The sequence below is a fragment of the Scyliorhinus canicula genome, unplaced genomic scaffold, assembly GCF_902713615.1.
Source record: "Scyliorhinus canicula unplaced genomic scaffold, sScyCan1.1, whole genome shotgun sequence".
Classification (NCBI taxonomy): domain Eukaryota; kingdom Metazoa; phylum Chordata; class Chondrichthyes; order Carcharhiniformes; family Scyliorhinidae; genus Scyliorhinus; species Scyliorhinus canicula.
This window is the reverse complement of record NW_024055717.1, coordinates 1553026-1568171: the sequence shown is the minus strand read 5'-3', so window position 1 is coordinate 1568171 and position 15146 is coordinate 1553026. Positions and strand designations below refer to the sequence as shown.

Below are 15146 nucleotides of genomic sequence, written 5' to 3'. Positions count from 1 at the left end.
CTTTGTTCTTCAGGGAATGGAATATGTTTTAATAATTACCTTCAGTGAAGGGAATAGGATTTAAAGATGTCCTTCAGGGAAGAGAATATGGTTTAATATTGTCGTTCAGTAAATGGAATATGGTTTAATAGTGTACTTCAGGGAAGGGAATATGGTTTAATATTGTCCTTCAGTGAAGGTAATATGGTTTAAAAGTGTCTTTCAGTAAAGGTAATGTGGTTTAATAATATCCATCAGGGAAGTGAATATGGTTTAATCACAGCCTTCAGGGAAGGGAATATTTTTTAATAATGTCCTTCACAGGAAGCAATAAGGTTTAAAAATATCCTTCAGGGAATGGAACATGGGTTCATAATATCCTTCAGCACAGGTAATATGATTTAATAATGTCCTTCAGGGAAAGTAATATGGGTAATAATGTCCTTCAGTGAAGGAAAAATGGGTTAATAATGTCCTTCAGTGAAGGGAATGTGTTTTCATAACGCCCTTCAGTGATCGGGATATAGTTAAATAATGTCTTTAACGTAATTGAATATGGTTTAATAATGTCATTTGGAATCGGGAATACGGTTTAATAATGTACTTCAGGAATGGAATAATATTTAATAATGTCGTTCATGGAAGTGAATGTGGTTTGATAATCTCCATCATTGAAGGGAAAATGTTTAATATTGTATTTCAGTTAATTGAATATCGTTTAATAATGGCCTTCAGGGAAGGGAATACGGTTCAATAATGTACATCATGGAACGGAACATGGATAAATAATGTCCTTCAGGGAATGCAATATTGTGTAAAAATGACCTTCAGTGAAGGGCTTATTGTTTAATAATGTCCTTCAGAGAAACGGAAAATGGTTTAATAGTGTCTTTCAGTGAAGGGAATATGGTTAAATAATGTCCTTCAGTGAAGCTAATATGGTTTAACAATGTTCTTTGATGAAGGTAATATGGTGTAAGTCTGTACTTCTGTGAAGAGAATATGATTTAATAATGTCCTTCAGTGAATGGAATATGGTTTAATAATGAACTTCAGGGAAGGTAATGTTCTTTACTAATGTCTTCCTGTCAAGGAAATGTCATTTAATAATGATTTTTAGTGAAGGCGATATGTTTTTATACAGTCCTTCAGCGAAAGGAATATGGTTTAAAAATGTCCTACACGGTATGGAATATGGCTCATAATGTTAATCTATTAAGGGAACATGGTTAAATATTGTCCTTCTGTAAAGGGAATATGGTTCAATAATGTCCTTCAGGGAAGGGTATATGGTTCAATAATATCCTTCAGGGACGTGAATATTTATTGTAATAATGGTTTAAGAATGTACTGCAGTGAAGGGAATATGGGTTCATAATGTCCATCAGGGAAGGGAAAATGCTTTAATAATGTGTTTGAGTGAAGGGAATATGGTTTAATAAGTTAGTTTCAGTGAGAGGAATATAGTTTAATAATGCCGTTCAGTGAAGGGAATATGCTTTAATTATGTCCTTCAGGGAATGGAATATGCTTTAATAATATATTTCAGTGAAGGGAATATGGGTTAAAAATGTAGTTCAGTGAAGCCAATACGGTTTAATTATGTCCTTCAGGGAAGGGGGATATGATTTAACAGTGCCCTTCATGGAATGGAATATGATTTAACAGTGCCCTTCAGGGAAGGGAATATGGTTTAATAACGTCCTTCAGGGAATGGCATTTGGATGAATAATGTTGTTCAGGGAAGGGAATACGGTTTATTATTGTTCTTCAGTGAAGAGGATATGGTTTAATAATGTTCTTCAGGGAAGGGAATATGTACCAGCCTCGTACCAGCCTCCCCGGACAGGCGACGGAACGTGGCGACTAGAGGCTTTTCACAGTAACTTCATTGATGCCTACTCGCGACAATAAGCGATTTTCATTTTTTTTTCATGGTTTAATAATGGCGTTCAGGGAAGGGAATAATGGTTAATGGTGTCATTCAGTGAAGGGAATATGGTTTAATAATGCCCTCCATTGAACGTAATATGGTTTTATAATGTCTTTGATGGATTGGAATATGGTTTAATAATGTTCTGCAGTGAAGAAAATATGGATTAATAATGTTCTTCAGTGAAGGAATATGTTTTAATATTTTCTTCAGGGTAGAGAATATGCTTTAATAATTTCTTTCAGTGAAGGGAATGTGGTTTAACAGTGTCCTTCAGGGAAGTGGATATGGTTTAATAATGCCTTTCAGTGAATGGGTTTTGGATTAATAATGTCCTTCAGGGGAAGGCATACCGTTTATTATGGATCTTTAGTGATGGAAATATGGTTTAATAATGTCCTTCATGGAAGGGAATATGCTTTAATAGTGCCCTTCAATGAAGGCTATATGGTTTAATAATATCCTTCAGGGAAGAGAAAATTGGTTAATAATGTCTTTCAGTGAAGGAAATATGGGTAAATAATGGAATAAATATGGAATGGAATCCATGAATGGAATATCCTTTTATTCTGTCCCTCAGGGAATGTAATATGGTTTAATAATGTTCTTCAGTGAAAGTAACATGGTTTAATAATATTCTTCAGTGAAGGAAATATTGTTTAATATTTCCTTCAGGGAACGACATGTGCTTTAACAATGTCCTTCAATGAAGGGAATATGGCTAATAATGTCTTTCAGTGAAGGAAATACAGTTTTACACTCTCCTTCTGTGAAGGGAATTTGGTCCAATAATGTCCTGCAGAGAGTGAAATATTGTTTAATAAAGGCCTTCAGGAAATTGAATATGGTTTAATAATGTCCTTCAGTGAAGAGACTAAGCTTTAACAATGTCCTTCAGGGAATTAAATATGGTGTTATAATATCCTTTTGGGAAGGGATTATGCTTTAACAATGTCCTTCAAGGGGCGGGTTCATGGCTTGATAATGTCCATCAGGAAAGGCAATATGGTTTATAGGAAATAGAACATAGAACACAGAATTTGCAGTGCAGAAGAAGACCATTCGGCCCATCGAGTCTGCACCTTCTTCGGGACAGAGCATCCTACATAGATTACGCCGCCACCCCATTCACGTACCCCGGTACCCCACCTCACCTTTTTGTTTTTGTACACGAGTGGCAATTGAGCAGGGGCAATTCACCCAACCTGCGCACTGTGGGTGGAAAACGAAGTACCCGGAGGAAACCCACGCACACACAGGGAGATGGTGCACACTCCGCAAGTCAGTGACCCAAGCCAGGATGGAAGCTTGGGCCCTGGACCTGTGAACAACTGTGCTAGCCCACTGTATTTAATAATGACCTCCAAGGGGCGGGGCTGTGGTTTAATAATGTCCCTCAGGGCAGGGAATATTGCTAAAGAATGTGTTTCAAGGGAAGAGAAGATTGTTTAATAAACTCATATTTTGAAGGGAATATGGTTAACAAAGTCCTAGTTTGATCGTAATATGGTTAAATCATCTCAAACAGGGAAGCAATTTAATCACCTTACGTGGTCTGTCCTCAATTTATGTCCGACCAACTTCAATGGAGTTGAATATCAATTGTTCTCTGAATTGGCCTTGCAAGTCAGTCAGTGGAAGGATTAATAGGAACAGGGAATATATATTGTCCTCTACAGGGCTGCCCACATGCCTTTAAATTAAACAAACAAAATTCAGGATTTCGTTAAAGGTACCAAATGCTGATATTTATCTTTCTAAGGCAAGTTGATTGAACACTAATTACTTTAGTAACGATGCAAGTAATTTGAGTCACATTTGGACTGGCATTATGAAATTCAACTCCCACGATTGGAAACATCCTCTCTAAGTCCACTCTATCCAGGCCGCTCAGTGTTCTCTAAGTTTCAATGAGATCCCCCTCAATCTTCTAAACTCCATGGAGTAAAGACTCAGAATGCCCAGCCGTTCTTCGTATGACAAGACCTTCATTCCGCATTCCTCTGAAACTCCCCTGTTCCCTCACCAAGGCCAACAAATATTTCCTTAGACACCGGGCCCAAAGCTGCTCACAATATTGCAAAAATTGTCTGGGCAGAGCCCTATACAGCCTCTGCTGTATATTCCTGCTGTTGTAGTCTATCGACATCAATGCTGGCATTGCATTTGCCTTCCGAACTGACAACTGAACTACATGGCATGGAGGGCATTGGCTGTGTGGAGAGTTTTGAAAAACTTGCTTTGATCTCACTGGAACGACGGGGGTTGGGGAAATACATGACAGACGTCTACAAGATTATGAGGAGCATGAGAAGTATGAGTAGTAAACTTAATCCCAGGGTAGAAGATTCATTTGCTCGGGGGCATATAAGAGGGGCAAGTTTTGAAGGAGATGTGCGAGGGAAGTGTTTTTACACAGAGGGTGGTGGAATCCTGAAACTTGCCGCCGGGGTGGTAGCGGAAGCAGATACGGAAGTGACAGTTAAGGGGTATTTTGGCAAATACGTGAATAGGATGGGAATATAGGGATATGGTCCCCGGAAGTGTAGGTGGGGGAGGCGGGGTTAGTTCAGACGGGCAACATGGTCGGTGCAGCCTTGGAGGGCCAAAGTTCCTTTTCCTGTGCTCTTATTGTCTTTGTTCTTTGTTCTTGTTATTTATTAAACTTCAGAGAATCCTGAACTGGGCCTCCGAACAGGTTCAAAAGAACGCAGCCACTGCAAATCCCTGTGTACAAATCTATAAAGAACAACTCCATTGCAAAGTATATCAAGGATGATGGATTAAACATTCAACTCTGTAGTTAGCTGAAACGTTTGGCAGCGGGGGGTCGCCTACATTTTCTACTTTTCCAAGAGTGTAATGAGTTTCTGGCTGGTAGTTTGCAGGATGTATCGTCAGTTGAATAAACCAATCGTTTGTATGGTTTTTCAACACATGCGCTGTACAGAGTTGTTTCGAACTTCAGTCTGTGGTATATGTTTCTTTATCACATTTAAAATTAGGCGGATAAACCATGCTAAGGTATGCTTGGCAGCAAGATGCCTCTGACGTCTGTGTCCACCTGGCATTCTTTCATTGACCTGAATGGGAAATAAAATCATTCAGCTGATGGCGCAGGTTAAACATTTACCAATAACACTGCCGAATTTTACTGACAAATGTGTTTCTTTAATTGTCTGTGAATGGTGAGTGGTGATATTTGTATCGCTGGGGAAGGTTCATATTGGATATACATTTGGCCACCTTCACAGGGCATAGAAGCTAATGGGTGCCATTCAAATCAGGGAGAACAAATTGCCCAGCCAGGGGACATCTTGCATTCGCTTTTTCTATCATCGCACATCAACCAAATAAACTCCATACTGGCTAAAATAGCAAAATATCTTCATATTTTCGTATTTTTCTCTGCCAGAAATGTTGACATTTTCCCCCCGATTAAATCTAACATTGATTTTCTATTTACCTCTTAAAAGTTGAACAGAACGACACGTCATTGTACATTGGCCTGGGATGTGCTGCCTTCATCATCGTTTTAGTCATTGCGGCGGTCATTGCTGGCGTCATCATCAAGTGTCGTGAGTAGTCTTGCAAAACAGTTCTATGTATTGAAGCATAGACTCGCTATAGTGCTGATACCTCTAAACGCTAAGGTCGATTTTAGCATGGTCACTCAACCGAACACGCAGACATTTGGAAACTAAGAAACATGATTTTTATTATGGTGAACACATCGAACCTTCACATATTGAACAGTAAAAGGCAATCTAGCATGGTCAATCCACCTAACCAGTACATCTTTGGACAATGAGGGACATTTTTTATAATATGGCCAACACACCTAACCAGCACACCTTTCGGCACTAAGGTATATCTCTTTATATTATGGCTTATCCACCTAACCATCTAATCCATGTAAACTGAAAATCACAGTACACCAGAGGGCAATTTTAGCATGGCCAACTCACCAAACCTGCTAATCATTGGACTGTGGGAGGAAACGGAGGCACCCGGATGAAACGCACACCACACAGACAGTCACCCAAGGTCATAATTGGATCCTACTCGCTGGCGCTGTGAGGCAGCAGTTCTAACAATTGTGGCACGCCTGGTCTGGTCTATTATTAATCATAAGCCTGGTCTGTTCTTCACAAATGACAACAAACACAATGCAGCATTTCCCTTGGATGAGATAAGGACAGTTATTGTGAATACCCCTTTGTGCCTGAGTGGAAAGACTTTGATTTTCAAGTGTACATCAGCTGGGCGTTCCCTTTATATATTTTGAAACTTGACAATCAACACGTTGCCTCTGACACACATAAATTGGTAATCTGGCACTGTCGGCATGTTATACACTCTGCATATGGATGCCATTTGACGTGAATTCCTAATATGGTACACATCCCTGTTCCATGTGCCCATAGTTATCCTACGGATCAGTGTTGTATTGCCGAGCGATAATATTTCGCAACATTCATTTCGATTGTCAATACGATTACCATATGTGTGGAGGCACGGAAAAGTAACTGCCCATTCTAGAGGAATGTAAAAATATGATCTAGGCCAACAATGTAGATATGTCCATCAGGATTGAGAAAAAACGCACCTTTCCAATGGGAGAATCGTTATATCCATAAAATGCATAGATTGTAGAAGGAGGTCATTCGCACTTTGGAAATTAGCATGCTACCCAATCCCGCTCCCCTCCCTATCGCAGTCGGCAAATATAACCATTGGACACAATGGGATAGATTTTGCATGGCAAATGCACCTAACCTTCAAACCTTTGTGCACTGAGGTGAATTCAGCATGACAAATACACCTAACCTTCACATTTTCGGGCACTAAGGGACAAATTAACAGGACCAATAAACCTCATCGGTACTTCTTTGGACACCAATGGCCATTATTTTCAGGAACCTTCCACGTAACCAGCACATGTTTAGACAGAAACGACAATTCAACATGACCATCGCACCGAATTTGCACACCCTTGCACATTAGGAGCAATATTGCATGGCTAATTCACCGAAACTGCACATCACTGAACTGTGTGTGGAATCCGCAGCACTCTGATGAAACACACGCAGGTGCAGAGAAAAAGTGATAGGGCAGAGAATAAGAGATAGGGTTTATAATCATCTTGAAATGAACAGGTTGATTAGCGAAAGTCAACACGGTTTTGTGAAGGGTAGGTCATGCCTCACAAACATTATTGAGTTTTTTTGCGAAGGTGACCAAACAGGTGGATGAGGGTAAAGCGGTTGATGTGGTGTATATGGATTTCAGTAAGGCGTTTGATAAGATTCCCCACGGTAGGCTATTGCAGAAAATAAGGAAGTATGGGATTGAAGGTTATTTAGAGGTTTAGATCAGTAATTGGATAGCTGAAAGAAGACAGAGGGTGGTAGTTGATGGCAAATGTCCATCCTGGAGTTCAGTTACTAGTGGTGTACCACAAGGATCTGTTTTGGGGCCACTGCTGTTTGTCATTTGTATAAATGACCTGGAAGAGTGTGTAGAAGGTTGGGTTAGTAAATTTGCAGATTACACGAAGGTCGGTGGAGTTGTGGATAGTGCTGAAGGATGTTATAGGATACAGAGGGACATAGATAAGTTGCAGAACTGGGTAGAGAGGTGGCAGATGGAGTTTAATGCGGAAAAGTGTGAGGTGGTTCACTTTGGAAGGAGTAACAGGAATGCAGAGTACTGGGCTAATGGCAAGATTCTTGGTAGTGTAGATGAACAGAGAGATCTCGGCATCCAGGTACATAAATCCCTGAAAGTTGCCAGCCAGATTAATAGGGCTGTTAAGAAGACATATGGTGTGCTAGCTGTTATCAGTAGAGGTATTGAGTTTAGGAGTCACGAGGTCATGCTGCAGCTGTACATAACTCTGGTGCGGCCGCTCCTGGAGTACTGCGTGCAGTTCTGGTCACCACATTATAGGAAGGATGTGGAAGCTTTGGAAAGGGTTCAGAGGAGATTTACTAGGATGTTGCCTGGTAAGGAGGGAAGGTCTTTCGAGGAAAGGATCAGGGACTTGAGATTGTTTTCGTTAGAGAGGAGAAGGCTGAAAGGCGACTTAATAGAGACATATAAGATAGTCAGAGGGTTAGATAGGGTGGACAGTGAGAGTCTTTTTCCTCGGATGGTGATGACCAACACGAGGGGACATAGCTTTAAATTGAGGGGTGGTAGATATAGGACAGATGTCAGAGGCAGTTTCTTTACTCAGAGAGTAGTAAGGGTGTTGAACGCCCTGCCTGCAACAGTAGTAGATGTGTTGTTACTCGTGTCTTAATAAAGCTCGTAGTCTCAAATGGGGAGAAGATGCTTTATTGTGAGTTCGTTCTCTCTTCAGAGCTGTTTCCTAAGGTTACCTTCAGTGTTCCTAGCTGGCGTGTGTGTTGTGTATCTGTGTTGCTCCAAGTTCTGCCCTCAGTGAAGTGTGTCCTCACTTCCTGTCCCCGTCTATTTATATGGCTCTCCCGTGCCCCCTCTAGTGTTTGCTCAGTTGTATTGCATCTAGTTAACTTGTGATCACCACATTCCCCCTTTTTCTCTTTACATATTTTCTGTACATCGTTAAAGAAAATTGTACATCCTGTCCCGGTGTATTTATAGCTCTCCGTCTGGTGTTTGCTCAGTTGTTTTGTATCTAGTAAATCTACGATCACCACATCCCCCTTTTTCTCTTTACATATTTGCTGTACATCGTTAAAGAAAATTATAGAAAACAGTTACTTATGATATGCGTATCTACACAGGTGATGGTGCTAGTGCATATTTTACAAAGCCAATGTAGTTATATGTCCAATCTCAATAAAAACTTTATGAGTCCAAACTTGATGAATTTGTTCAGAGTTTTTTTTCTTTTTGTTGTTGATGACGTGGTGATATTGATATTGCAAGTCCGCTGTGAATGTTGTTGGTGTTCCTTGTTATTTTAAGTACCCAATGCATCATCCCGAGGTGTTTGCATGGTCACCTCACTGATGTTGACTGGCATGGCCTTTTTTCTGGGCTTGTGGTGTTGATTTATTGTCTCATCCGCCTTGGATGCTGGTGTGCTTGCTCGTTCTGGAGCAGACGTGAGTTTGTGCGATTCGTTGTCATCCCATGACATGTTTGTAGTCTTGTCATCGTTTTGCAGTGGGCTGTGGCATTGTCCTTCATGTGCCGAGTAGTCCCATTGTGTACAAGTCGTTGTTTCATTGCTGTTGTCTCTGTCGTTCCTGTTTTTGTTGTTTTCGTTGCCGTACTTGTTGCTGTTTTTGTCGTTTCTGTCTTTGGTGTTGGCACTGTCGTTGTTCCTGACTTTGTTGTTTTCGTTGCCGTTTGTGTTGCTGTTTTTGTCGTTTCTGCTATCTTTGTGCCTGACTTTGGTGTTTGTCTTGTCGCGCTTCATGTTGCTTTTGTTCTTTCTGTTGTCGTTCTCGTTTCTGCTGTGCTTCTTGCTATTGTTGTTGGTCTTGTCGCGCTTCATGTTGCTTTTGTTCTTGCTGTTGTTTGTCCCGTTTCTGCTGTGCTTCTTTTGACTTTTGTTTTTCTTGTTATACTCTATTCGTGTCCCGAGTGGATAATTTGAGTCATTGAGCATTTCGTCTCGAGAGTGGTGCGAATGATCTGATGTTGCATCGGTGCAGGTGACCTCAATCATTTGTGGAGAATTGGATTCCTCATCTTTGCTTTTGTTGTGCTCCTCTTCCGGAGTCAAATTCTTCCCGATTTCGTTTGACGCGGTGTCTCTGGATTCTTGGCGCTCCTCTTCTGGAGTCAAAACCTCCATGATCACAATTGACGTGATGTCTGTGGACTTCTGGCGCTCCTCTTCTGGAGTCCAAATCTGCATGATTTCAGTTGACGTGGTGTCTCCGGACTTTTGGTGCTCCGCTTCTGGAGTTGAAATCTTCATGATTTCCGTTGATGTTGTCTCACTGGACTCCAGGTGCTCCTCTTCTGGAGTCAAAATCTGCATGGTTTCTTCTGGCTTGGTCTCTCTGGACTCCAGGTGCTCCTCTTCTGGAGTCAAAATCTGCATGTTTTCTTTCGGCATCGTCGCTCTGGACTGTGGGGTGGCCCGACTCTGTGCTTCTGTACAGACAAGCTGAGAACTGTCAGTCTCGCTGTGATCCTGTACGTCGAGTGCGATCACCTTGTTTCTGTTCTCGCTCTGTGCGTCGGTACAGACAAGCTGAGAACTGTCAGTCTCGCTGTGATCCTGTACGTCGAGTGTGATCACCTTGTCACTGTCTTCGCATGCAGTGGGTAGAGGTGCATTGTCTTCTTCTTGTTCATGTGAGCTTGGTAGACTGTCATAGTCTGATTGCGGTTGCTCAGATACTGCGGGTATACCTGCATGGTCTTGTTCATGCATGGTGTTCGCCAGGGAGTGTTTGCTTGCATCCCTTTTGGAGTCTTTCATTACTAGCACTGTGGAGCCTGTCATCGCTCGCTCTGTGGAGTCTTCCTGTGCTCTCTGTGCGGCGTTGTCTTCGTCTAGGGTATTGCTGTCATCCAATGTATCGACGAGCTGCCATGGCATCATGGTGTTGGATTCATCTACCATGAGTAGAGTCGTGTTGAACTTTGCAACGGTGTCGCTGATGCTGTGATCAGCATGTCCAGATAACCCCTCCATGTCTGAGTAGTATTCTTTGATACCCATTTCATCTTCGTTGGCTTCTTCTACCACGAGTTGATTCGTGTTGAACTTTGCGACCGTGTCGCTGATGCTGTGAGAAGCATATCCGACTGACTCAGCTGTGTCTGAGTAGTGTTCTTCGAAAAACAAATCATCCTGGTTGGATTCTTCTACCAGGAGTTGATTCGTGTTGAACTTTGCGACCGTGTCGCTGATGCTGTGAGAAGCATATCCGACTGACTCAGCTGTGTCTGAGTAGTATTCGTCGAAAAACAAATCATCTTTTGTTGTTTCGGAATTCTTTTTGTTCTCTTCACTTTGGGTGGTGCAGACTGCTTTTTTCAGGGTGTTGTGCAAGTTGTTTTTAACTGTTGGTGTAAGTTCAGGCGTTTTTCTGTGTTCTGAGGCAAGACAATTTGTGTTTACCACTTTAAGTGTCTTATTTTCAATTTTCGGGAATTTCCCTTTTAAGTGGGCGTGGTCAGGATGCTCAGACGTCATGACGTCACGCGCAGGAATGCATTGCGCATGCGCACATCGGCCTTCCTCCTTCACTGTGCGGTTTGGTTTCCATTGCGCATGCGCAACGTGCGCATGCGCATTACGATCCGCGACCAAAACTCCTTTTGACTGCGCATGCGCGGCTTGCGCATGCGCATCACGATCGGCATCGCGATATTTTTTAAACTGCGCATGCGCGGCTTTTGTAGTTCTTTGCTTACCGGAGACTGCAAGATGTGCTCCGACGCCATTTTTTGCCGTTTTTCGCGGATTTCAGGGATTTTTCTTTCCTACCAGGACTCGAGCTCCAAAATTCGTAAGTACTTTTCTCTTCCCGATTTGGACAGGGTTTCAGCGTTTTGGCTTTGTGAGAAATTCTTGTCATTTCTTCTTTTTGATCTGTACTTTTCATTCGCGATTTCTTGTTCTTTTCGTGATTTTTTAAGTTTTGCATCACTCAGTCTCTGTGCAGTTTGGACTCTGAGTATGTCTTGCTGTTCAAATTTCTCACAGTACTCTTCAAATTTGTTTAGTAACGTTTGTAAGCTGTTTCTGTCTTCATCTTTTGAGTATTTAAATCCATTATACACTTTCCTATTTACAGGCCCTGCGGTGAGAATTGCTATTTTAATGTTGTCTGAGGCTTCTTGTATTCCATTAGCTACGAGATGAAAATCAAACATTTGTTTAAACCTTTTCCAGACATTTCTTACATTGCCAGTCAGGTCCAGCTGTTCTGGGTATTCAAGCCACATCCTCGAATTAGCGATGTCTTCCAAAGTCAAATGTCCAGTAGGAGATTTCCATGCCATTTTGAGCTTTCTGTATCTGCCACTGAGTTGTCCTGTAGTAAGCGTCTGAAGCCACTCCTGGGTACCATGTGTTGTTACTCGTGTCTTAATAAAGCTCGTAGTCTCAAATGGGGAGAAGATGCTTTATTGTGAGTTTGTTCTCTCTTCAGAGCTGTTTCCTAAGGTTACCTTCAGTGTTCCTAGCTGGCGTGTGTGTTGTGTATCTGTGTTGCTCCAAGTTCTGCCCTCAGTGAAGTGTGTCCTCACTTCCTGTCCCCGTCTATTTATATGGCTCTCCCGTGCCCCCTCTAGTGTTTGCTCAGTTGTATTGCATCTAGTTAACTTGTGATCACCACAGTAGACTCGCCAACTTTAAGGGCATTTAAGTGGTCACTGGCATGTGGTGGACAATTTCGAGGATATCCGACGACCTTTTTGTCATGTTTCACCATCTGTTTTCACAACAGGGCGAACAGGACGTCAACTCAATGAGAGGTGAGACTATAATCTGTTGCATTCAACGTTGATAATGGTACATTTATTCAATGTATAGAATTGAACAATAAACACTGGCGTTATCGAGGTGAACCGTTCCTAAACTTGTGTATTTTGAAAAGTAAAGTTAGTTTGGGCCTTCATTCAAAATAATAAACAGCCGTTTTCCATATTTTACAGTGCTCCAGCCAAAGGAGGTGGATCTGGAAGGTATCAGGAAGATGATGGCACGTGTGAGTGCATAATCGATGATAATCGCTAGTTATGATGATCAATAATTTATTTTAGACTTTTTTGGGGATTTCCTGTAACGACTAATGTTTTAGCGGCAGAATAACAGAAAATACTGGACCAAGTCAGAAACACTGAATGCATCTGTGAAGAGCGAAGGAAATTAAATTTTCCAGTCGGCATGACGGCTTTACAAAGCTGGAGGGAAATGGAAATATGGTCAGATTTATAATTCTGTATGTGATGGGGAGAGGTGAGGGCGTGAAGCCGTGGAGCTGGAGACAGGGCCAACAGTAGGAGGAGATTGTCGAAGATTTCGTGCACAGAAAGATGAATTGAATGTAAATGAGGTGATTATAGCAAACAAGGATTCTGATAGTGGCTCAAAAAGAGTTTAGAATGTGCGAATGGCGGAACAAAGGTCAGCCGTGTGTCGAGGGCAACGAGAAACAAATAGCTCAAGTGGGGCCGCGGGAGCGGGAACAAATCAACGGTAGATATGAAAATAAATTGATTGAAATAAAAATGGATGATGGTGGAGGAGAAGTTTCACACTCTAAATTTCTTGAACTGCTTATTTATTCCGGAAGGCTGTCAATTGCCGAATCGGAAAGTGAGGTGCCCTGCCTCCAATTTGCGCTGGATTTCACTGGAACATTGCGGCAGACTAATCACGGACATGTGGATGTGAGAGCAGGGCAGTGAGATGAGCTAACATTTATAGCGTTCGCTTATCATGGGATTTCGATAAAGTCAACGATTTATATAGATGGTGTGGAGTCGAAATCTAAAACTTACACATTGTGATTAGCTAAATGTTATTGCAACGAATTGCTATTAGAACACAGCATAAAGAAAATTATAGTACAGGATCAAGTTTTTCGGTCCTCCAAACCTGTGTCGATCATGATGCCGTAACTAAAATAAAACCTCCCTCCCTGACTCAGTCCGTAACCCTCTATTTCCTTCCTACTCATGTACCCACCCGGCTGCCTCTTAAATGGTGCTAATGTCTCTGCTTCCACCACGTCCTCTGTCAGCGCGTGAAAATAGTACCCCACAAATCTCTCTTAAACTTTTACACTCCCACCTCGGACTTTTGTCCCTCATAATTAACACTTCCACCCTTTGTAAAAGCCTCCGACTATCCATCCTGTCTGTACCTCTGATGATATTGTGGATCTCGATCCGGTCTTTCCTCAGCCTCCGTCTTTCCAGTAAAAACGATCTCAGTTTATTCAACCTGTCCTCAGAGCCACCATCCTCGTGACCAGCCAAAATCCTGGAGACCCTTCTTTCCACTCTCGCCAAAGCTGTCATGTCCTTCTGATAATGTGGTGACTAAAACTACAAACAATACTCCAAATGCAGCCCAACCAATGTTTTATACACTTACAACATGATCTCCTAACTTTTGTATCCAGTGCCCCAGCTGACGAAGGCAAACATACCATGTGCTTTCTTTATCATCTGGGTCACCTGTTGGTCACTTTTCGGGAAAAGTGGACTTGCCCTCCCAGATCAACCTGTATGTTAATGTTCAGAAAGTTTCTGCCACTTACAGCATAATTCATACATAGATTTGATCCTCCAAAATGCATCACCTCGCATTTGCCCTAATTACACTCCGTCTGTCATTTCTGTGCCAAGTCTCCAATCTATCTTTATCCTCTTGTATCCTCTGACAGTCTTCGGCACGATCAACAACTCCGCCAGTCTACGTGTCATGCGCAAACTTACTCATCAGACCACCCACAGTTTCCTCCAGAATTTATATGTACCACAAACAACAGAGGTCCCTGCACTGATCCCTGTGGAAAACCATCAGCTCGATCTCCAGTTTGAAAACAAAACACACTTCAGTCGCTACTCTCTGTCTTAATAACCAAGTCAGTTCTGCGTTCATTTAGCCAGTCCACACCGAATCACATGTGATTTTAGTTTTTGCACTCGTCTGCCATGTGGAACCTGCATAAACGCCTCAGAGAAGTCCTTATCAGTAACATCTACAGCGCTTACCTCGTCGATTGTCTTTGTTCTCTCTTCAAAAAACTCAATCAAATTGGTGAGGCATGACCTTCCCCTTAGAAAACCATGATATCTGTCACTAACCCGTCCATTTTCTGCCAAATGTCCATATATCCTGTCTCTCAGTATCTTTCCCAACACTGAGGAGAAATTTTCAGGAACAGAAATGCAAAATGGCTGGATTTGAATGTGATTTCCAACCACACACCATTTCGATAATCGTTTCCTTTGAACACAGCATGGTTCAGAAGTTGGGTTCGCCATATCACAGGAGGCAGATTTGATAGATTTGTGCTTCCATTCACAATGAGAGTTATCCACTTCGGTGGCAAAAAATAGGAAAGCAGATTGTTATTTGAAAGGATGCAAGTTGGGAGAGGTGGGGACTCAGCGAGACCTCGTGTGCTCGTCCATCATTCGCTGAAGGGAAGCGCGCAGGTATAGCAGGTAGATGAGAAGACGAATTATATGTTGGCCTTCATAGCGAGAGGACTTGTGCATAGGACTAGGGATGGTTTACTGCAATTAAACATGGCAT

The 15146-nt window shown here is 42.0% G+C and overlaps 1 protein-coding gene across 1 annotated transcript in view; it reads left to right on the top strand.

Annotated features, from left to right (window-relative positions):
- LOC119960685 overlaps positions 1 to 15146 on the top strand; it is a 42965-nt gene that overhangs the window by 24241 nt on the left and 3578 nt on the right. The window contains exons 5-7 of the mRNA XM_038788305.1: positions 5389 to 5490; positions 12322 to 12349; positions 12530 to 12582. Coding sequence (XP_038644233.1) covers positions 5389 to 5490; positions 12322 to 12349; positions 12530 to 12582 — 183 coding nt within the window. The remainder of the gene's footprint in view (positions 1 to 5388; positions 5491 to 12321; positions 12350 to 12529; positions 12583 to 15146) is intronic.